We start from the raw sequence: 25024 nt of genomic DNA on the forward strand, positions 1-25024 counted from the left end.
TAATCCGTTTCCTGTAAAAACTTAAAAGTTTATAACATCTGTTTCACTTAAACGTCGAACACGTTTTCTTAACAGATTCTAAACAGCACGCTGAACACTCAACTGATTTGCTTAACCCGAAATACCAACACTTCGTTGGTTGAACTTACAATTAATTTTGCAAACTAAAAATGTAAAACCTAGGGGTGAGGTAGTCTTAACGAAACTTGTGCACCAATGAATTGTTTCGGTTATATATTTTACACTTGATTACATTAAATAATAAAAATTTGAGTCCAGTAGCAGTAAAGTTAAGGAATTGTAACAATATTTCCAAATCTGTCGCCTTTCTTTGTTTTCTTTGAAAACCTTTTCCAGACGCGGATGTAAAACCGGTGTTTCCCCGGTAGTAATACAGTTCTTTCGTTTTCTATTTCCTCAGACAATAGAGCAATATAATTATTTGCATGTAAAGTTTGTTTCGCGAAGAAGCTTAGTAGGTGTTCAACAGAATGTTTACACTCGGCCAGGGTCTCTAGACGCACGATTAGGTATCGCCGACAGCTGTTAGATAAGTAGGTTATTGGTTTCTAAGGTCAAAGTTCCAATAAATATCACACGAAAGACGAAACTGCGTCGGCGTGTAGACCGTGGCGAAAACCTTTGCCCTCCAAACTTTTTAGACTTTTCAGACTTTTCAGTTTTAAGAAAAATTTTTAGTGATCTTGTCGGAAGAACACGTTTCAAACGTTATTGATAAAAAACTAGACGCAGGAAAAAAGTTATGTAAATTTGAACCTACGTCGCTCTGTATTGCCTCGAAATTTGCTTTTCAGAATCTTTTGTACTGATTAAAAGCTGGCGAAAAAAACAATCAATAGAATAATTGACCCTTTTCTTTTCGTTAGTTACAAAAGGAAAACAAAAATTGTTGGTTTCGATTCGTAGGCTACCGTTTGAAGCGAGTTTGGTGCATCACTGGCGGCATGCAAATTAACGCCGATTATTTCCACGCGTGAAAAATCTAGCTTGAGTTGAAATTTTAGTTTTGTACGCGGACCTGAAATGATGACCGGGCCCGAAAGTGCAAGGCCAAAACCTGGACCCAACTCGAAAACTTTGAAGCAGCTTAAGAGTTTAACTACGGTTGCATATACGTAAAATCATAATCTAGTGTAATGTGTGCACACGCTGCTCTACAGTAGACTGCGCTGCAACCGGCCTACAAATGCTAAAATTCTTTTCCGCGCCGTGTCGCTTTGAGATAGTTACAACACCGGCTCAAACTGTTCAATACACTGTTATTCGCGGAAGGTTATATTTTCCGGTTTACGTCGAATTTGGGCCCCAGTTTCGGAACCGCATACAACTATGTGTAGAGCTCGGGAAGGTTGTCAAAAAAGATTTCAATTGTTAATTTACAAGCCCAGGAAACCATCCCCCTAAGTGTTCAAAATGATGTGGCGACATATATAACCGAGCTGAATTTGTCAATGAAATCTCATTAGTACAAGCCCGAAACTAGGCCCGAACCCGAATCGTTTCTGAGAAGCCCGTTTAGACCCGAAAGTTTGATTAACATGTCTATACATTGAAGCCTCAGGAAAGACCAAGACAACACACACAATAGACAATTGGTTTTTAACAAGGCGTTTTAGGGCTGTTTGACATTAGGTCAGATGCAGCAACTAGCTCACTTGGCTAGATAAATCTATTCATAAAAATACTGGCACAGAGTTTAAAGTCAGGCCCGAAACAGGCCCGTTTTTATGAAGAAACCTAAGCCCGAACCCGAACCCGGCCGACTTACAACTCTGGCGTCTTTATGTAAATAAAATTAGGTGAGAAAACTCTTTTTGCACGCACATGTTTAGGCGAGTTTCTAAATCTAAACAAAGTGTTTGAAACAGCGTTTTAGCGAAAAACAAATCCGCACGGTAGCGCTAACAAACAAAGGAAATAACTAAGATGTACAGTACAAGACAAAACAAAGAATACATTTTTGGTACTCCCTGTTGAGGAGTTGTTTTTAGTTTGGGGTAATATTATTTCATAATTTATTCGACAGAAATACCTAATTCTTGATAAAGTTCTTATATTTCCAATAGTTCAATATTTTCTTTCAAAGTGACATTTCATTTTTTTAATGTTTCGTGGTTACAGCATAAATGCTGGTAACGTCTGTGGGAAATGTTAAAAAGCAACATAAATCGATTATTTTTGCAAGCCGTCTCGCAATTTTACATAGCGTCGTGAAACAAATGGAACTGTTGCTGGAAGCATCAAGCGAACAACGACAAAAGTCTCACCAAATTCCCTTAATTGGCACTGTTCGACAATTTTAATTGATTTGTGATTTCAGCAGGTCGATATTCTGTTGACATGACGCAATTTCTGAAACGCCCTTGTCAAACCAGCAGAAGGCCAGCAGTTTCCACAAGGCGCCAAAACCTTTGTGATGTCATAAATAGTCGTTGTGGGACAATTTTAGATTATTACACAACCAACATGATTATGTCATTCATGTGGCGTTACATTATTCACAAGGCGCTTAAAATAGTTGCGGTATTATGAAGCGCATGTTAATATCAGCTTTTCAATGTTAACCTGTTAGAACTAACTAAAGTGCACAGACTTTCCTGCGGTCATTATATGTGACCTGTCGGCCGCTAGTTGGGAAAATCTTCGCAACCAAGTCTTCAGCAGTGTGAGAGTTGTTGATGAGCTGTGCAAACGAGCGTTCTTTTCCCCCTGCTAATTGCCACACTCAGTAAGGTTCAGTTGAAGGCAGACAGAATATATGGAGCATACACATACTAAAGCTGAAAGTGCAGTTCAAACAGTAGCTAGTTTTTAAAAATTTACGCAGGGTATTATATGTTAGTTGAACGTATTAGCAAAAAGGATAGAACCCATGTACAGGATTTCCAAAGACACTGAAGAAGAGATTGTATAAATTTGGAAATATGTGAGAACAACACAATGGTTTATGTATTAAACAGGTTCAAATTTAGGCAAAGTGATTCAGTATGAATTTGGTCAAGTTATTTTTAGTGAAGTTAAATGGTTGTCAATCCACAAGACACTATCTTTTGAACGTCGCTTTAGCTTTGAACGCAGCCTGTTTGGTCGTCTTATCTCGCGGCCCCTTTTACCCTTTCTACACGGCAGATGCCACGCGTCTTCGGTTTAAATAGACACAGACAGGTGTCAGGCGCGGCTCTTGACGTCACGGAACTTGCGCAAACGCTTTTCACACTCAACGGATTATCAGTTACGAACACAGGTACGAAAATGCTCAGGGTTCTCCAGACGATTCGATAGGAGGTAACGGGGTGACAGAGCGTTAAAAATCAAAGTGACATCTAGTCCGCAGTTACGCAGCTAACGTAAGTAGAGGAAGGGAACAACTTTGGCAACGCCTTTACTTGCAAAGCATATGCATCCTAGCTATCGATCGCTATCGTAGGAAAAGCATTATCGACGTGTAAGTCTCTGTAGCGCTAAGGGCTAGTCTCGGACTAACTGTAACGAGGCCCACACAAGTCTTTACTTGGCTTTAAAGTTCAAAAAAGCCTAAATGTGCTTCATTCAGAAATACCCAACCTTGGGGTTTCTAATCCAGCAAGCTTAGCAAGGCAGGCAATGCGCGAAAGGTATATTCCGTTTGGAAAGATACAACGTTGAAGATAGTGTATGTCTTGCAGCTTTAAAAAAGAAAAAGAAAAACAGTTACCGAAAGTTAGTGTAGTAATCTATATAAAGCTCGTCTTCTTATTTAAATGTGGACTTGCTAATGAGTTGTGCTTATTTAAAACAAAAATATTTTACCATTCTCAAAATAATGCGCCGCTGGAATATTCGTTCTCATGTTAAAATTCACCCGAATGGTAGACGATAATGATAAACTTCTTATTCTTCTCTGGGAGAGAATTAAGGTTTTGTGAAGTTCTAGTCAGTTAAGTGCAAAGAGTTGTTAACTAACTTACTGAGTTTAACTTTGCAAGGTTAAAAAAATGTTTTTTAGGGTGTGAACTGGCAATTCCCTTATTGGCGATTCAATTTCGCGGGGTCATATTTATTTTTAACCGTGGGTCAAATTAATAATGTATGCATAACGATGCTTACTGTTTTGAATCTTGCATAATAAAGGCTATCGGGTCGTCCCCTACGGTGTAATTACGATTCTTAAGAGCGTCTTTCGGTCGACAACGTGGGTATATCAGCTGCATATATTATTTAACACCACCTTTCCTGATGTTGGCCACACCATGTTAAGGACGTCGACTTTAGATCTAACAGAATTTAAAGGTTACTAAAATATTCTGAAAATAATAAAGTTAATTATTTTAAATCGCATTTAGTTTCAATTTTTGGTACTCTCAAAAGCATTGCAAGAATTTCAGATACAATGACTGATGTTTGAGCCTGATTTCTTGTCACGTTTTTAACACTTATTTGTCCTTTATCAGGTCTGTATCAGTTGTTACGCTATTTTTACCCCGTCTAATACATTTTTTCGTTGCAGAGCATACGCCCGCCCATAGGAATTAAGGTGTATCGGTTGTATTAAAAAGTTCTAGTCTACATTCGCTGATGCTCAACCAACCAAATGCTGCTGTCGATAGCAAAGAAAGTTTTTCAACACCCCAGAACGGACCCCTAACTAACCAAATGGATTGTATAGAGAAAGGAAATACCCCTATCACCCTGTCTATCCCTGGGACCCCGAACCCATTGAGCACCCGGCGCGCCTCGGGGGTCCAAATGTCGGCTAAGCTCGCTGCATTGAGGGGCGACAACGTTGCCCCCCGAGAGGAAGCGACGTTTAGCGGCGAACGCCCGAAAAATCACAAGAAAGAAAAGAATAAAAAGCAAGAAGTTCGCTTCATGCAGAAGAACGGACGATGCAACATAAAACAGGTGAGAATGTTTTTTGCACAACAGAATAATAAAGATAAGCTGTTGCTACCAACAATAACTGCTCTTTCAGCACAGAGCATTGATTGTAAGAACAATATAGCTTAACGATTTTGTGCCTCACCCCTTTGAATATTGGCAGCCAATAGATGTCTAGTACGTAGGACAGAAAGACTTATAATGTCCACTTTTTTACCATATCTTTATTCATATGTTATGTCACGTACCAAAACTCACATCCACACAAAAATTGAATAGCACTTCGAGCTGACCGCGAAACAAAAAATGTTAGTTTTTGCTAATTCACAATCAAAGTTAAGACTGAGAATTTGTAAGATAAACGTACACGTGTCCAGTTTATATCAAAACAGATAACATTTCCTTACAAAAAGCACAACAATAGTTTGTTACTAATTGTGTAACATCGTGTGGAAAAGACCACAGAACAAACCCAACTAGCCCATATCAAAGCGAAACTTGAATTTAAATCATTCAATGCCTGTGTTTCATGTTGGGCCGCACGGGCATTGATCGGCTATGGGTCGTCTTGGGTAAGCATCTTACGATAATCCCTGGCAAGTTATCTGTCTGCACGCAAAATGCAATTTGTTTGCAGCTGTGCTCATGGGGCACTTGTGGTCTTAACTTTTTGATTAGGCCATGCAAACTACGTTTACCGCAAAAAGCGACGTCAAAAGTCGATCAAGCTGTATCTTATTGAAGCATCTAAATTTAGGATAAACAAAAAAGTGTTTTCTTTTTAACTTTTGCTTTATGAATGATAAAAATATTTTATCCATTATTATAGGTTCATATGTCCATTTTGTTGTGGTATGCTAGATTTGCTCCCACGTTTCAGTCACATTATGGCATTAAAATTCGTGCAAAAGCAAATTTCTCAAAACATTCTTGAGCTAAAATATCCCTTATAAATATTATGAAAGAAAGTTGCCACCTTTATGAATTATGCATGGTACAATTATATAGTTTGTCGTACTTTTATTTACATCAGCCTGACTAAATCCATTAGCATTGGCATAGCTGTGTAGCCAAGTCAAACAACTCAGGCCGTTGAAGTATACTGTACTGTGCAACGCGTGGTAACAGGTGATAGTCTGTTGTTCAATGCCGCCAAGGCGCGCCCAATTTGCCTGTACGCGTCTTGAAGAGTAAGTGTAAATTTATTTAATAACCTTTGAAGGCATGGGGCCATTACATGACAAAAAAGATGTAAAGATGCATGACTTTTCAGTCTGTCACTTCCAACAAACTAGAGTGCCGTAATACCTATAAGGTTTATATCTTATGTCACCAGCTGCACTGATAATAATGACTTACATGCAAACAAGCTATATTGATATGCAATGCTACATGGTCACTTGAAGTTTAAACTTAGTCGAATGAATGAACAAAATTTAGGTTTATTAAGTTTATTGTTTTGTACTTGGAGTAAAAGTGACGACGACATGTTCGTATTTTGATGTTTTCTACTTGGTACAAAACAGAAACCTTAATTTTTTTTTAAAATGTCCCATTACCACGTTATACCAACATGCTTCTTCATACAGTCACAGTTAATTGTTGAATCATGTTCCACTGGAGAAAAAGCATGTCAAGTTGCCAACCATGGGTTGAGTTTAAGAGACGGAGGTCGTGAGTTCAAACCTCACAACTAACGGACTACTAACTAGTTTTTCCTACGATTACTGATTAAAAATTAGTTGCTATGCCGATTGGTCCAGCCCAGAGGTCTAAGCGGGCCTAAAGATGGGTCCCCAGACCCGGTCTAAGCCTCAAACCCAGTCCGAACCCATACCTTTATCAAGTTAAGCCCGAATTTGGCCCAAAAGTAAGATTGATCAAATTGTACCCAGTCTGAATCAAGGCCGGTTTATTTAAACTAGACCCAAACCCTACCAGAAGAGCCTGGTACGACTTACAGCTAGACAATAGCCCATAAAACTTCATAGATTTGCAACAACCTCCATTACATATATTAATACCACTATGTTTTTTGCCCTGCTCAGGATAGCGGTGAAATACACAGACGGTATCTACGTGACATTTTTACAACGTTGGTGGACATGAGATGGAGAAGCAATCTGTTGTTTTTCATAAGCACGTATATCATCGCATGGTCGACGTTCGGGTTTCTCTGGTGGCTTGTTGCACTTAACCGGTAAGTTTATGATGCACAATAGCTGGTTTGTCTTAGTTCTGGGACGGATAAATTTTAATAAAGAGGAGAACCTGCTTAACTGAAAAAAAGTTTTATATATTTTTTTTTCAAGGTAAAGTTATACCTTCTAGCAAACGTTTTTAAGGACTTTAGAAAGGTTTCGTTAAAAATTTCATGAATCAATGTGTTTTACGTTCACGAGTCCGTGAAAGATTTTCGTAAGTCTATGACCACCACACGACGCAACACTTCTTTTGCTATACATTTCAAAACATTTGATATCTAAACTGATTGAGTTTACTAGATTAACTGTGGACAATGGTTTAAAGTTGAAAATAAAAAAAGTAAACTTTTATGTTTAAGGTCAAAGGCAGTAGTCCCCAACCTTTTTCGACGAATTCCTCCCTTAATTCTTTTTTCATTTCTCCCTAATATACTACATAGTAGATGCGAAACTAAACAAAGATTTGAAATGGGTTCTTTTATGAGATTCACAGGTCATATTTCCAGAACTTAAGTGTATATTTACAAACCAAATGTAAAAATTAAAGTAACGTGTCCGTGGACCAGTCCATTTCAAATAAGGATAAAAATAGCATCCACAACAAGCATGTGGGCTTGAAATATTTTATTTAAATACATAATTTAATTTTAAGGAGAGATAACAGATAACAACAATTGACTAATGACTTGGATAAGCAAAAAAATATATGCAACGTGCCTATTTCCAATTTAATCCAAAATAAAATTAACGTCCTGTGGACCACCCAAAAAGTCATTTTGGACCTCTGGTGGTCCATGGACCGCCAGTTGAGAACCACTGCTCTAGGGGTTAAGAACGGTAAGATTTATACAATTATTAGAATCACATTTTAAACTGGCCAGATATATTTCCTCTGGAGAAATTAATTGTTTATCCTTTATAAATGTACGTTGGTTCGATTTCACGAATCGATTTGCTGCATTTCAAAGCGTCGTGAAATAGTAATTTGAACGGGTTTGGTTAACGCAGTACAACCCAAGACGCATTGGCACTTTACGTGGCAATGCAGACTGATTTTTAATTCGGTCTTTAACCACCAACAAACATAAGTCAGCTTAAACATATACCGTATATCTCCATAAATGTATGTTAATTTTTACAATGAATTGTAACAAGGCTAAGACTCTGAAAGCAGTACAGACTTGATAGATCCATCTTTTATTTGTCATTTGAGAAAGGTTAATAGTTCATCAATTTGTTACTGTATTTTGGCGATATCGTGCCCATTTTTTTGTTGAAAGTAAGAACCTATTTTAAGTGAGAAGTCAGGCTCGAATCACCCTCGTTTCCATTTAACTAAAGATCAAAACCGACCCTAAAACTCCAAATTGCTACTCTGCGTGGAACTTTAGAGTTGAGTTTATTTTCGCCGATTGAAGCAAATCGTAGCAGCACAATTGCGCTAAAATATTCACCCAGCCGGCTATTTTTTTTCGGTTTTGTAACTTACCTTTGTTTAACCCTATTTGGTATCACCGGTTTCGCACGTAATAGGCAATATTTGTGAGATCAGCATAATTAGATACCTGTTTAAAATTTTTGCATTTGAAGGTTTTGAATTTGATTACGAGATGTTACGCGTACCATACATGTTTCAAATGTAATTATACCGGATTATCGCCTTGCTAATATTTCATAAGGCAGTTTCTTACCTAAGAAGTCAAGGAATTTGTGTAGGGGGTATTATGAAATTCAACCTGCTCATTAGGGAAATCTTTACACTATTCCGACTGTTGTGAATAATGTTTTGTTTGTTTTTTGTCTTACTCTTTAGTTTGGTTGGGTAACGGTTGAGAAACATATCAAAATGTGGACAAACAAGCAACAGTAAATTGGTCCGCCAAAATACTGTATTGAAAACATACATAACATTTTTTTGGTGATAAGTGAAAATGGCACTACAAAAGTAAAAAATTGTAAGATTTCTTCTGATGTACACCATGATCTGAACTCCACTAGGGGTCAACTGGTAAATTTTTGTTATGACTATCTCTATTTTAATAGCACCCAATTAACAACACATACAAGGCAGCGCAAAGACTCATTGCCACACAATTATATAAGCATAGGAAATGCGAGAACAAACCAAAAAAGTTTCGACTTTCTGAAATCGCTTGAACTTTATCATTTGACATATGTGGTAATGGTTCGTCCTGATATCAAAAGTTCACATGTTCTTACATTGATTTTTTTCTAGTAATTCCAGTCGAATCTCCCAGATCAGCGTCTAGCGAACACAATTTTAATCAGCAATGGCATGTAGCATGGCATGTAGGAAACAAGCCACATAGTAACAATATTGATTTCCATGCCGAATGCTAGGGATTATTGATTATAACCAAACGTCCAGCCGGCTCAAAACACCAATACTTGCTACGTGTTGCTTTGACAACGTACCCATCAGGTTGCTACCGTCTGCAACCTAGAAGAATCTCTATTTATGGTATGCCTCGTTTAAATTTAGATTCTTTACATGCCACTGCCACTTTGAGGTTTTGTGACAAAAAAGATGTACAAAAAATACCTTCCCAACAAAAAATGATGAATGGGAAATGGGACTTAAGCAGGGTTGCCATACCGTCCTTATTTCTAAGATTTGTCCTTATTAAGGACAGTGTCTTAGAAAAAGTTGTTGTCCTTGTTTTCTAAGAAATGTCTTCGCTTCTGACTTGAGTCCTTATTTGTAGTATCTTTAACAATAACAAAACCCTCAAAACCATGCTACAAGAAAGTAAACCTAGACTTGAGCTGCCGTAAAATCCGCAGTATTTTCTACGAACAAGGAGTTGCAGGAACAGAATGTTTTTGTTAAAAAATATCGCATGTGATATGCCATGGCTCGTATGAAGGCAAAGATTTGTTCAAAAATGCTTGTTTCGTTTTGTATAAAAAATTGATTTTTAAGCTTTCCTTATTCTAGATTGTTTTTGTGATAAAAAAAACTTGTATTATTTCGCTTATAAAAGCGAAAAACAACACGAATTTTCAGATCTAAGTTATTTTTTCCCGTTGGTTCGTATAAAGTTGAAGGATTTACTTGTTACTATGGTAGGTTAGCAATAAAAAATGCCATTGTAATAGATGCAATGACCTGTTAACTCGTTCTGTAATCGAGTTACAAGTCAACGAAACGATCATGTCTGTTAATTATTCATGTTAGACGTAAGTTCAGATAACATATCTGTTATCGATGGCAGTACATATCCTACTAAATTCGTTAAAAACGCACAAAACTGTTTTGCGTTTTTGTAAGTGGTTAAAAACGCGCAAAGATAAGTCTGATGCACGGAAAGACATCGTCGGTTGTCATTCTCACGCTAACGCCAATTCATTATTTATGCGGCGTTTGACGTACAGGACAGTCGTATAGCACCCATTTACCATTCGTTAGAGGTTAAAGAAGTTGTTCTTAACTTATTTGTAGTTTTTATTTAACAACTTATTCAACGGCTATTTTATAAATTTATCAAATCTGTGGGCCCCACGTACAATTACGCTCACCAAGGTTAAAGATATGTTTTTAATTTTGCACATTGGAACCACTTTACGGGTCCCATGGGGTCTGCGAGCCCCTGGTTGGTAACCATTGGACTGAAGTGTTACCATACATTCACCCAAACTTACGAAATAGTAGTGTTCGCATTTCGATTTTGTGTGATAAAACAAATCCTCAAAAAATGCGTTTCCAGAGATTAAAACAATATAGCGGCGACGTTTTGATCAGAATATTACAAACGCGGACGAAAATTGTTTTAATCAGGAGTAAAAATCATTTTTTTCGTGAGCTTATTTAAAAAAGATAGTATAAACAGCTTGTCTCATATGTAATGTCCATTTCTGAACACGTTATTTGAACTTATTTGTGCCGCAATATTACCAACTTTAGAACCTAGTTCGGGCTTTACGTTTAAAAAGAAGGGGTTCAGGCCAGGACTCTGGCTTGTACTTTCGAGTGAGGGCCAGGTTTAGCAAGTCTCACTTTGGGCCCGCTTACAGCTCTGTATAACCACATCCATTTTTATTACCGTTTGTCGCATGTATAGTTTTGCTCAAGTTCGATAAATATTTGGAGAAACTCTCGCCTTGGTTTGAGAAAAAGTTCCTCCACCGCCAAACTTTAATGAAACCAAAATGTCAATTTCAATAATTAAAACTTTTCGAGTCAAAAGTTCAAAGAAGTGTAAATTGGTGCAAACTATGAGGGTGTTGACTGTTTCACACTCTGCTATCATGTAGACAAACGTAAACCGACACCTAAAGGAACTAAAATATTAATCAGTTAGGTCAAAAAGAGGCGAGTCAATTTCAAAAGGCAATAAAAGAGGCCAAGATTGGTAACTGTAAACTTGGTCAAAAATAAATGCCTATACCCACAGAACAGATACAAAGCATAAATCATTTCTTTAAAAACAGAAATATATATTCATTATATACATTTCTGTTTTTAAAGAAATGATTTATGCTTTGTACCTGTTCTTCATGAAACAGTCTAAATATACTACTGATAAGAAGCAAGAATCTTTCGTTTTTACATTCTATTGTCTGCGGGAGATTCCTTAGGTGACAAAAGTTTTTCAGCTATACCCACAGAATCAGAAATAATCATTGTAAGATGTTTATGCGAACACTGGCTTTTTTCTGTTTATACTATATTTACGAAACGTTGTATTATGAGGTGAATCATATTTGGCTTGCAACCTTTCGTTAATTTTAGGTAACCTGCTTATAGTTACATGCAGTGGTGGGATTCAATTTTTTTGTCAGTCGGTTCTATTACAAAAGTCATATTTTTCAGCCGGTTCTGTTACAAAAAGTCCATTGACAGTAACCAGTAACGCTAACCGGTTCGCTGATCTCATAAAATTTCGTGAGACGGTTCTATAGAACCGGTGCAAATCAGCTGAATCCCACCACTGATTACATGACTTTTTGAAATAAAGTGATACATGTTCAAAGTTACATCACTTTTTGAAAAAAAGTGATACATTTTTGGCCGTAAAGAATCCGAAAATATTTCACACAGGTTTCAAGATCGCTGTAATTTCGATAGAACAGGCCTTTTTTGCAATCAACATATTTGAAGACCTATATTCGCTTCGTAGTGATAAGCCACTACTGGGGTAAAACGACTCAATGCTCATAAAACAATTACTGTGACCATACCAGGAAAACAAGAACATTGGCACGTACACAGTAATCAAATGACGATTCATTATTGGAAAAGTGCTCGATAATTAATCAGGAATCAAAAATCCCTTATCTTGTACAAACAAGTGTTAAATTGATCGTTCGAAGATTTAGAGTAAAAATCTTACTTACAGCTAAGAGGCGGATTCATTATCATTTTCTTTTGATCCAGCGTTACTTTTATGAGCGCATTTAGAAAAGTGTTTGTTTTTGGTCGCCTTCACTAAACGAACACATATTTTTTGTTGGTTTTTTGTCTAACCTACATTTGTGAAACCTTTTTTGTCAACAAAGAGTTCTTCAGACTATTCCAAATTTAAACATGTGAAAGATAGGTCACTAAAGTTGTGTACGTTAAATTTCGACCCCGGTTGCACCAGCGGTTTGCTCACAGGCCCACGAAAACGTGATAATCTGAAAACGACTAACCCCCACAGTAAACACAGCTCAAGGGTTTCATTTTCTTTTACAGCGGGGACGTTGCGTATCACTACAGGCAAAAGTCGGCTAATGTGTCTCATGAGCACGAGGGGTCATCGGAGCGCGTGTCATGCGTAGAAAACGTCTATTCTTATACAACTGCTTTCCTGTTTTTTGTCGAAACCGAAACTTCGCTGGGTTACGGAAAACGCGCAATCACTGACAAGTGCCCTGAAGCTATTATCCTTTTTGTATTACAAGTAAGTATGTGTGTTTTATTCTGGTTTTTGCGCTGTAGCAGTAATGTCTGAATTGACTATGCTCCCTAATAGGCATTCATTTAGCACTGATGTCCAATTTTTTTGTTTGTTTCGTTTCACTTTTGTACATGGATGGCTTTTTTTGCCACATATCCGTTGTACTGGGTTTTAGCACAGAAGACTCTTAGGCTTAAGAAAGAAAACCTAGGGTTGTTATCCTGCATGATTTTTTTAAAAATCTAAGCAAATTGTAAATGGCAAACATCTGCGCCAATGCACATACATGACTCACACTAATTATAAGTCATGCCTTCAGGGTCCTAAACTTTGGCCTCTTGGACTTTATATTTTGAGTAATCTGCCTTTAGGTCCATTGAGACTCAGTTTTTCAGAAGGTTATCTTAAACGAAACGTCAAAAAAGCTTTGTAAAATTCGACAGACGCAAAAGGTTGTGTGAAGACAACCGGGTGATTCTGTTTCGATTGGTAAAAACATAAAGCCAAACACACGGCTGTGCGTGGAAGCGGCAAATTGACTTGCACAGTATAAATTGCTCATGGGCTGTGGCCTTTTTACAAAGGACTTCAAAATAGATTAGTCAAATGGACCCTGTTCCGAAATTTAATGTCTTTGTCACCAATAACAAGAAAATGCCGTTGGTCGATTCACCGGGGCGCTGGTACGTGGTTTAACGTGTCCGGCAGCGCAAAATCTAATTGATTTCGATTTTCTTTTAATTTGCTTTGTCGCCTTCAGTAACTCCCTAATCAATAATCCTAATCCATTGCACTCATGCGCATAGTACGCAGATTCCGCACCGCATAAACCATTGAAAGCTGCGTAATTTTGTTTTGTATGTAAATTATTTCTTTATTTCAAGCCCCTTCACGTAACTGCGGAATTTAACAGAATACCAAATATTTGTAAGGGAGTGTTTTGGGCCACTTTGGCATTTTTATTAAAGTGCCAATAAACAATTATAATACTCACAAAAATTAACAAGTCAAAAAATTGGGGAGATTTTTTTTAGCGCTACGTTAATGTTTCTTTAATGTTGTGCTGTGCCAGTCAACTGACTTTTGCTTACAAAACCTAGAAATTATAACTACATTTTATTGCGAACGTTTTGTCGTAGTGCAAAATAGTAAAAAATCAAGATTAAAACAATGCGCTACATTCGCATGCAAATTGTAATGTGAAGTGACAGGATAAATAGCGACAACTTTTAAACTGTTCGCGATAAAATGCATTCATCACGCACCATTTCTAATTTGTTTGTGCCTTTTCAGTGTTTCAGGATATCATATCATTTGAAGGGGTTAGATATGGCGGCTTTACGCCACTTTCAAAGGTTGTTTTCATTTTTAAACTGTTAGCACACATTGTAAAATGTCTTAAAATATCCTAATAACATCACTCTAGTGCAGTGGTTCCCAAACTTTTTCATATTTTTTTCAAAACGGTCCCTTTGCCATTATTTCGTGGGCTCGCGGTCCTTAAGCCTAAATGTGTATTTCATAAAAACGAAAGTTAATTGCAGGATTTCAGCTAGTTATGCAAAATTGCGCATAACAATCATCCAAAGACAGCATGTGACATCACAAACAGGACAAAAACATTACAATTGTGCGCGAACAATTGCATTTTTGATAGTTGTCATTCACTAAAGGCCATTGCTTAGCAATGGAGACAGTTGATTCTCAATTCTACTTTGATTTAAACTTATTTAGTGGCACAAACTGACGCCAAATAAGATTATAGAATTACTTCAACCGCTTAGCGGTCCCCCCAAAATTGCCTCACGGACCCCTAAAGGACCGCGGACCCCAGTTTGGGAACCGCTGCTCTAGTGTCTCATTAAAGCATCACGACCTCATTGTACACCGTCTGTCATATGGTTAAACCCGATCAATTTTCTTCGCAAACAGTCGCTCCTGGCCAGTATTCTTGACGCGTTTATGGTCGGCTCAATCTTCATCAAAATTTCACAACCAAAGAATCGAGCGGAAACTCTCGTCTTCAGCGAACATTGCGTCATCTCACCACGTGACCGGAAGTACTGCCTCATGTTCAGGCAAGAATTTGAAAAAATATTTTTCGGTGTTGTACCTTAAAAGTTTTGTAATGACTTTGTGTGTTTTTTATACTCTGGTACTTTTTAGGGCATTTTGTAGGGCAGTCGGACACATTTATGTAGAAATGTTGCTTTCTGGCACAAATATGTCCAAAAATGATATTTTAAACTTTAAAAATACAGTAAACCTCACTTAAACCGAAATCAGTTAATCCGAAAACTAATCGACATCGGTAAATCGTCGCCTAATCTGGACAATTTTTTGGTCCAATCGGGTCCGGATTAACCAAGGTTTTCTGTATACCCAAATAACAAAATTAGTGAAAAATATGTAAATTGTCTAGAAAAAGTAATCATAAATTTTCCATCGTTCCATCCTGTTTACTACATCCAGTGTTCAAAAAATAAGATAATCTAACATAACAGCTGTTGTTTTCCGCAAAGCCCTAACAACGCCCCACGTGGTACGGCTGTATTATTTTAAAGCCATTTCCTAATCGATACAGTAACAACAAATTATTAAGACCGCGTCACCGGGCAACGTGTTTACGTCATGTCAACACGTCATGATTGATTTTTAATTGCGCCGATAACAACTGAAATGCTTGACAAAAATATCACGTTTTTTGTTAAGCAGCAAGTTTTAAAACAATTTTAAATGCATTAACTTGTATACAGTACTTGACCTTTTTCTATTTGACCTTCGAGGTCAAAAAGGGTTCGCTTGCTTAGTCATATACCGAAATATTTGTTGAGACGCGTTACATCTGCTTTAAATTACCATCTGTTCAACACAAAACTAATTTCCGCCAAATAAATTGCCTTTAGAATAGAAACGTCCATTTGTAAATCGCAAACTGGCTTTTAATTCAAAAGGCCTATATTTGGCGCAAACAGAAGATGGTTTTGTAATAATGTTTCGACACATGGTACAAAGATGAAGTAAATAGAACAGTGGTTCTTAACCTTTTTATAACGGCCGAACCCCTACGACATTCTTCAGCCTTTGGTCGAACCCCAAAGTTACATCCTAGGTTTTTAAACCATTTTGTTCGCTGGGTCGTAATTAGATTTTGTTCAAACGTAGTGTCAACAGTTATTGTTTGTCCTTTTGTTAAACTCTGACATAACAATACAAACATCTTGTTTCCAGATTGCTTTAATTCTGGCAATTTTTAGTTTTTACCTAAATAAGGCATTGTATTTTAACATCTGTACACAAACATGAAAAAGATGAAGTAATAAGTTTTTGCTGCCAACAAAATTTCGTTGTTTTTCTGCTTAAGAACAACGCGCACAGTGCTCTTTGTAACGTCAAAAAATAAAATAAAACTGCAGTTCAGGGGTGCACAACGTTTTTGCTAGGACGGCCGCATCGCAGATTCTTGTTTCACCAACGGCGGCCATTTACCTGCTCTTTTGTTTTAAAATACTTGGTTTATATCATACATATATATATATATCATTTAATAGAGCCCAAAAAGGCCCAGATTAATTTCTAGCTTGGTGCACAGATTGAGCTGCACAACGTGGCGATCGGTCTTAAGTGTTTATGATGTCATAATCTATATTGTGATGCTTGTGGTACCTGTTTTGTTCGCATTGTTTGCACACAATAGGCGTACAAAAGTCTGCCGCATATGGTTTTTAGGCTGGTAATACTCTTTTTAGTACCACAAAAACTGTTCGAGCAGTTGAAAAATAAAATATTTAGCACAAGAGTTTTATATACGTCACCGCCGCCTGTACATATATTTTAGTAAACATGTTCACGGCCGCACCAGCTCGACTCTGCGGCGGCATACGGCCGCAGGGTGTGCACCCCTGCCTTAGTGTAAGCTTCTAGCGTTTTGATATTTGGCAAACAGAAATGCCATTTTTAGCGACTATAGACCCCAAAGTTTGACCCAAACGAGTATTTGTATTGTACTTCAAAAGACCTTCGTCGAACCCCCGATTCGGCTTTGCCGAACCCCTGGGGTTCGATCGAACCCCGGTTAAGAACCACTGAAATAGAACATCAAAACCAGATTGTAAACTTTCACTACCAGTGTATTGGAAGCACTCTATGATGTCATCATGAGTATTATGTCGTAATAATTGTTTGCGATTCACTCGCGCAGGGTTGGAAACTTGCGAAACTCCTTGATCGTCCAATGTCGGATCAGGGCAAAGTACGTTAAGTCACGTGAGACGAAGGAGGGCGAATTTATCGGACTTCATCAAGATGACATCAACGTCGGTTTTGACACTGGTACGCGAGTTTCTCTAAGTTACTGCGTAGTTTGAATTGTTGGCGTTTTTGTTTTTTCAACGAGATGAGAATAATAAGCATAGCAGTCCAGAAATCATTAATTGACTTTTTGTGAGCAAAACTGGGTGGTAATGCTAGTTTTTAAAAATGCGTCGCTTTACCATGATATAAAGTACAGGTATACATGAATTTATGCTTTCAGCCTGTAAAGTGATCCGTGAAAATATTTGTTTGTGTGTCCTTAACTAAAAGCACTGTTTTTACGGCTTTCGGCAAAGCAAAAATTTAAATTAGGAAACTTGTCCGAAAGGTAAAGATTTTTGAGTAATTGTCGATGCAACTCTGTTTTCCGTGCGTTTTTTATCTTCTGGTTTTGTAATGAAGCTGGTTAAAGATACTGATTGAAAAAAATCGTTTGTTTCTAAGTAGGTTTTCATTTAAATACAACAAAATCATTCTTTTGCCATGATTTTGTTGAATCAGAGGCCCTAAATGTCTAAACTATAATGGATTGAATTTGTGCAACATAAAGGATATAACTTTATCCTCATTATCCTTGTGGTAAACATTTTTATTTTTGCTTCCACCACTAGGAGCTGACAACTTGTTCCTTGTGACTCCGCTCATCATTTGTCATGAGATTGATGAACACAGTCCGTTATGGACGATGAGCGCCGATGATTTAAGACAGGAACAGTTTGAGATTATCGTCATTCTGGAGGGAATGATCGAAAGCACAGGTAACACTTAATTCAATAATTTTTTTTTGCAAACTCATATCGAATTTTTCCTCTTTTTTTCAAATTTAAGCTTAGAATATGCATTTATAAAGTGGAAAATTAACTATTCAATTCGAGGTATTTTTTCTTCATAAAGTGTCAGATTCTGTTCCGCTGTTATTGTTTGTTTGGTCTTCGGTGAAAATGAGAAATGTGGCCCTGTTTTGGGGACCTGGACCTGGACCTGTAGTAAGGCTTTTATTTAAGAAACTGTTTTCATTACAGGTTTCTTCTATGCTAGTCTCATAATCTGTGAACTTATTTTATGCAGAATAAGGTTTAAAAAAGGTTGATAACAAAACTGTATTCACTTCTTGTTTATAGGCTGTTAATAAGATGTATCATTTTGTCTAAAAATCTAAGCTTTGAAAATATAAATAAATAAAATACGGATTAGGACAAATCGTTTTTCCACGTGTATTGACATGATAGAGCCTGGGATAAGAAAAATGAATGGAAATATCAAACCCCATGGTCCCTACACCTTTGCCAATTTTTAAAGCTGTTCGTATTGAACAAACACGTAAAAACGCTCAGGCTTTTCGTGGGTCTTACGAGATTAAAATTCCCAGCCAAATAATACGCTGTACTTATATTCCATCACCTATAAGCAGGATTGCCATACCGCCCTTATTTCTAAGACTTGTCTTTATTTTAAAGGGCAGAGTCTTAGAAAAATGTTCTGTCCTTGTGTCGAAGAAATGTCCTTATTTTATCTTATCATCAACAATTACAAAACTTCTATTATTTTCCTCTGATATATATCCCGCGTTGGGTAACATGCCCAAACATGTTTTTTCGCTGAGAGTGACATCTTTAAAGAAAATAAAAAAATGTAGTACGTTATGGATCGCATAAATTTGTTCAAAACCGTTTGTTTCGTTTCGTATGAAATTTTAAGTTTTTGGGTTGTCCTTGTTTTGGCGTCCATGTCTATGGCAACCCCGCCTATAAGCCATGTACCACCCACGTTATAACCAAAGGCCAGCAATGTGACGATAAAGAATTAGATGTGGACATGCGTAGTGAAGCAACAAGCTATTAGAGATTCGGGGTGGACTAGGCATCGATTTAACCTCACAAATGCGAGACGCTTTCAATCGATTCGTGTTCGAGTCGCGTTGTACGACGGCTATCCGAACACACGTCGATGGGCACTTAACTAAAACTCTGATATCAGCATTTAACACGGTCGTGAGGGCGCTACCCTATCCCTGATCATCTTCCACTAGTCACATCAATCAGATCAGCCTTAGGCCCCAACACAAAAGGTTAATCTACTATGAATCATATAGGGCTAATAAACTTTGTGTTGTCTATTTATAGAGTCCAGGAATGGATGTTAACTTTTTCTTACTATAGATTCATACTTAGAGTTTTATGCTTGCTGTGCTTTGATTCTTTAACTTCAGTAGTAGTGTTTGAAAAGGTATGTCTAAAATGACAAACCACGTATTAGCGCATAAACAGCCAATATAATAACATTTTACCCAAATAGCTGATTGTAAAGTATATAGGATGACCCAATCTATGTGGCCTAAAGTATATTTTTGATTTAATGGATAGATTGACCATAGTTTTCCACTTTGAGGATACGAACGGCTCGGAGCCAACAACACACATATATATCCCTTGTTGTAAAACTTATCCTTTTTAACTTGCTTGCATTTTTGATAACGATTACAAATACCCTTAATAGGATGACAACAAGATTATAGCATAGAAATTTGTTTGACTGACTTGAATGCATTAACTCAACACGCCGAAAAACACTTTTTGAACTGTTTGATATGTTATGAAAATATAACTTGTTTATCAGCACATAAAATTGTTTTGCGAACTGGTAAACGACAATTACTGTGTGTGTAAAAGTGTAACTTCCTAATTCTATAGGACGTCAAAACGTCGATTGTTTACAATAAAACCGCTGGATAAGCAATACTTGGCATGCCTAATTCTAGTTCACAACATTACAACTGTATTGGACTCTAGCCAGTGGTTTGTAAAGCTACAAATAAGGTTTGAAAGTTAAGTGCATGAAATTGCCATAAAAGTAAGGCAAACTATGCGTAAAGGCCGTATATAACATTTAAGTCAACTGGTAAGTTAAGTAAATGTACGTGTGCTTAAAACTAGCAGATTTCAGGATGTCCGAAAACCACTTACCACGCGGGAAAAACTCGGCGATGGGCTTCGTCTTCAGTGACCGGCCAGGTTTGGGAAAAGCCAATTGATTTTCGCAGTAATAAGGTTATATGGCGCAATAACCCTTTATTTCATGTTCCCAGTGGAATAAAAATCGATAATAATGGAGAATGCAAATAACACGGACCGTCAGTTCAGTTTTGTATTCCTATTTTACTTGGGTGCGTGGTTGATCACACGAGCGTGACAAACTGCTCAAAGAGCAAGGCCTCCTTAAATATACGGAGAATTCCCTAAATGCCATTTCGGTATTAGGCTAATGTAATCGTTTTCGGATGTTACAACCTTGTTAAAATTTGTGCTTAACAGTTAAGTGGCCTAATCGTTAAATGAACCGAAAATTTTCACCGCAAAATCGATGTAGAAATTTGTGCTTGTTCTAAAACAGTAACACAATATTAACGCTCCAATTCACATCTAACTAGACAAGAAAGTTTCTTTTTGCACTTCACTAAATGTTTTGTCTTAATTATTTTGGCCACTCAGTTTGCGAAAATAAGTTTTCTTTTTAGTCGAATCATGATTGTTTTACTGAATCAACATTATAATAAAAATCAATTATTTTTGATTTATTTAAATGAAGATTAAATTAGTTTTGTGAAGCCCTATGTAGTCTTAATTAACTTTAAACAAAAACGGCTACCCGAATATGAATACGTATTCTCTTTTAGTAGTGAACAGTCAAAAATATTTTTTACGATTTTCAGTTCTTTGTTCTGTTTTTGAAATTATTTAGAGCAAATGTTCGATCGTTTCTTTTAACCAAAGCCGCGTTTTGTGTATTATATTTTTCTATTTCAATCATGCCATGTTTGGGAGTAAAAAGATTCTGTAGCTGAAAGAAAGTCAACTTTTGGTGCGGAAACATATAGGAAAGATTACTAGTTTTTTAGGGGAAGGATTGATTATATGTGGGTAGGTAAAAAAAGGTGTGTACACTGATTTACTGTCAGTTACATCAGTTTAAAACATAATTCTACTCTATTGCTGTTTGTACAAAAATTTCGAACTGTTTACGTACATACTACATAACTAGAAAAACACTCAGTAGGAAAGTCCAGCAAAAATTGCAGTAAATAAAACTAAGCGGTATTGGCATGTCGATTAAGATGCCGATGGATCAAAGTGGTTGAAAAAAAACGTACGGCTAACCAAGTTGAGCCTGTACACATTGCCTTATACATTATTCATGTCTCATTGGATGTTGCTGTGTAGGAAGGGAACGATTTTTGTTGCTAATTGAAAGTTTGTTTGGTATTCGTTGGGCATCGGCTCCTGAATTTATTCGTCAAAAAGCGGTCACTTTGGCGCAACGATCGACAGATCTTGAGGCCCAGATTCAGGTTTCATGTAGACACAGCAGCTGCACCGGGTTAAAACGCTAACCATCACATTTCTAATAGCTATTCTGGTTACATGCCGTTGCACGAAAAGCTCGTAAAATTATATTGGTGTATTTTTGTTTGATTTCGAATTGCTCGAATTTGTCATTGAAGTGAAGATCTAAAAGTCCAGCCCATAACTACCCAAACTGGTTAAATTTGCATTTAGACTTGCTTTTGCAGACTTACTTTATAATGAAACAAGCATACAAATATAGTATTTTGTTACTGGTCAAATTGTTTTGCGAACAACAAACAAACGTAGAATACGAAACAGATGTCGTTTTACGAGTAAAGTGATGGTTTGCAACAACTTTTATGCCACGACAAGCATCACGTCGAGAGCTTATTTAGCAAACACAAAAGTACAAAGACTCTTTAATTTAGGGATGGCAAAAACTGATGTCCACCTTTTTGCCGAAACGCGAAGGGCCAACTTATTTTACAAAACTGCAATGTGTGTTTCAGGGATGATATGCCAAGCGCGAACTTCATATTTGAGCACAGAGATCTTATGGGGACATCGATTCATGCCCGTACTTTTCCACGCTAGAGGGCACTTTAGAGTCGACCACTCGGAATTCCATTCAATATACGAGGTACGTGGGCAGGAACTTGGCAGAATGGTCCGGCGCGCCTGACCCATATACAGACATAAAAAACCCTGATCGGGATTCGTCCCTGGGAGAGTCCTGGGTTCGAACCCCGTGAAAAAAATGTATATACGAGGTACGCAACCAACTGTTTACATGGTAGAGCTACTTACACCATACCTCACGTCAGCTGCGCATTTAGCTAACTTTCGATAGGTGACGCAGGAGCTGAATTATTATTTTTTTAATAAAAGGTAGGGTTGGGAAGTAAGTTTTTGAAAATTTTATATTAACAACTAAATTTTAGAGTTAGTTTCATTAAATTTTTAATGATAATACCTAACCCCAACCCTAACCGTCAGCATTTTTTGCGATATACCGTTTTCAATAGGATTTGTGCTCTTTGCGCCACCTATCAAAACTTAGCTAAATGTGCGACTGTCGTGAGTTATGGTGTTAGTAGATTTTCCTGTTTACATAAGCAAAGACGCATTACCCATGCATAAATGAAATAAATGACCAGGGTTCGTACTAAAATAGGTCTTATGTTTTATCATGTTGTGCCATTTGCTTTTTCATTGGATATAATCGTCTAAAAGCACAAAAAATATCACAAAAGCTTCGCCTCTAACATGCACAAGCAACAATAGGCGGAACTAAAATAAGATGCAACAAATTTATTTCTGTTGGTTTGACATTGCAGATAGAACTGGCATTAATTGTGTGTTGTTTGATTTATATTTTGATTTCATTGACTTAAGGTATTTAGTAGCGATTTATTATACATACTATCCGATCAATAGGATAATGCCAGATTATCAAATTGCATTCCCTTTGCCGATGTTTAACATAAATAATCGATTGCTACAAGATCCTTAACTGCTCGAGAAACTATTTTGAAACGTATTATGTTTCGTGTTTAAAATGTTTAAATATTTAACAGGTCATAAAAGTTAGATAATATTTACTCGTTGATATATAATCATAGCCTATAACCACTACATAACTTGACTGCAGATTATTTTAAAGATTAAAACAGCAAGGAATATCGCTTCTTTTTGAACTGGCAAATAAATTAACATTGGCCTGCAATCAGTACAAAATGTTACTCTCTTTTGAGCCAGTTGTACTAATCGATTTTGCCACACTTCCATTGTATGGAGTAGGCCTAGATTTAATGCACCAGATTTTTCAGCTTAAAGTATGAAAATGGTATTATAATCACAACCTTTTATCTCCTTGAAACATTTTAAAATAGGAACATATGCCTAACGTTTATATAGGGTCCATGAGGCTACCTACCATTTATCAAAAAGTGCGAATTCCACAGCTTTTTTTGCGCACTTTAACGCAGAAATTTATGTTTTTGGCTTTACAGGTAACAATGCCTCGTATCAGTATGCGGGATTATGAAAACAGCGACAAAGAAAATCAAAGTCGCGGACAGAAAAATGGGCACTTTGATTCGCCAACGTCGTCCAATTTGACTGGTGTGCAAAAAGTGGGCAGAGGCTCCAACCATAGGCAGTCTTCAACACACCGTAATGTAAAGCAAACTGCTATAAGTCAGGATACACTGCGCGCTACCAGCATGGACTCGTTCAAGGTGAACTCGGCCACCATGAGAACGTTATCCGACGTAAATATGTCCCGCTCGGTGGCGCTAGTGAACGAAGAAGCGCACGCGTCGTCCAGCACCGACAAAATGAAACGCAAACACAACAGCAATCGTGATGAATATACTGAAAGGAGGAGAAGTGATGATACGATGGCAACTTTGCTAAAGTCAGGCGCCGACATGGCGTTATGATATTGGTTTAAGACTGTTCGCAGATTTTTTATCTTGTGGCAAACAGCACAAGTGCAGATTGTGGAAAAGAAAGTTCCCAAGAAGAGTGAAGCACTGGAGACATCACGTGACTTGTTTCCGGTTGAACGATTTGCACTATGTTTTATTAGAGCATTTCTCGCCGAACTTAATCAAATGTCCAAAACAAAAACTTATTATGTGGCTTACTACAAATATGTTGCAGATGTAACACAACCAAAGCTTTCCAAAATTCGTACATCACTTTTCTGTTGACATTCGTACTTTTTTTTGCTATGTACGTTGGTTAAATACCATCAATATACCTGATCATTTTCTGAATGCACCACAAATTATTCATCATCATCAGATCCTAAAACATAATAATCACTTAAAATACGCCTAAATTTTTCAACAGATAAAGCGGATTGGTTGAACATAGGTGTTTTTGGAGATAAATTGTTGTTTTTGCAGCCATAAAACGACTAAATCACATATTTGCACCAAAAACTGCAAACATTTTCCCCCAACCCTTTTTTAAGCATCATGAACTTTTCAAATTTGCTTTTTTTCAATCATGTTTTCCTTGGTATTGACTGTTACTCACACATCCAATAAAAGTTTCAGTATACATTCACTTTGGCTTTTGTTATCCATCGCCACCTTGAAATGGCTGCGAGACTTGCTCAAAAACACAATTTTGTTCCAAATATTCATATGAGAACCATGATTTGCTCAAGCGTTTCTGCAATAGTACGGTATATATGAATTAATAGAGTTTTTCAGCTACTTAAAAACTTAGTACAGTTTTATTTTACTTACATATTACCAAATAGGTGCATATTACACCTAAAACTGTACCCTTTGACAGTCAGTTCTTTGGCTTTTAAACCAGATTTATTTTCAATCTTTCCAGTTTGAAATTTCAGTGAAATTGTTTC

At 37.1% G+C, this 25024-nt stretch overlaps 1 protein-coding gene across 1 annotated transcript; it reads left to right on the forward strand.

Annotated features, from left to right (window-relative positions):
- The first annotated feature begins 4473 nt into the window (after positions 1–4473).
- On the forward strand, positions 4474–24720 carry LOC145204365 (G protein-activated inward rectifier potassium channel 4-like). Its single transcript, XM_080076878.1, has 8 exons — positions 4474–4902; positions 6927–7078; positions 12781–12988; positions 14918–15063; positions 17187–17317; positions 17911–18057; positions 22152–22282; positions 23655–24720. Exons 1-8 carry the CDS (start codon positions 4576–4578, stop codon positions 24084–24086), a joined length of 1674 nt encoding a protein of 557 aa, XP_079933004.1. The 5' UTR covers positions 4474–4575; the 3' UTR covers positions 24087–24720.
- The last annotated feature ends 304 nt before the right edge of the window (positions 24721–25024 follow it).

Source organism: Phallusia mammillata, chromosome 8 (genome assembly GCF_965637545.1).
Source record: "Phallusia mammillata chromosome 8, kaPhaMamm4.hap1.1, whole genome shotgun sequence".
In the NCBI taxonomy this organism is placed as follows: domain Eukaryota; kingdom Metazoa; phylum Chordata; class Ascidiacea; order Phlebobranchia; family Ascidiidae; genus Phallusia; species Phallusia mammillata.

Bases quoted from the DNA above. Each gene is read 5' to 3' on its own strand.
- LOC145204365 (XM_080076878.1), top strand. From the start codon at position 4,576: ATGCTCAACCAACCAAATGCTGCTGTCGATAGCAAAGAAAGTTTTTCA. The intron at 17,318-17,910 runs GTACGCGAGTTT...TTCCACCACTAG, and splicing joins CAACGTCGGTTTTGACACTG to GAGCTGACAACTTGTTCCTT. The intron at 22,283-23,654 runs GTACGTGGGCAG...TTGGCTTTACAG, and splicing joins AATTCCATTCAATATACGAG to GTAACAATGCCTCGTATCAG.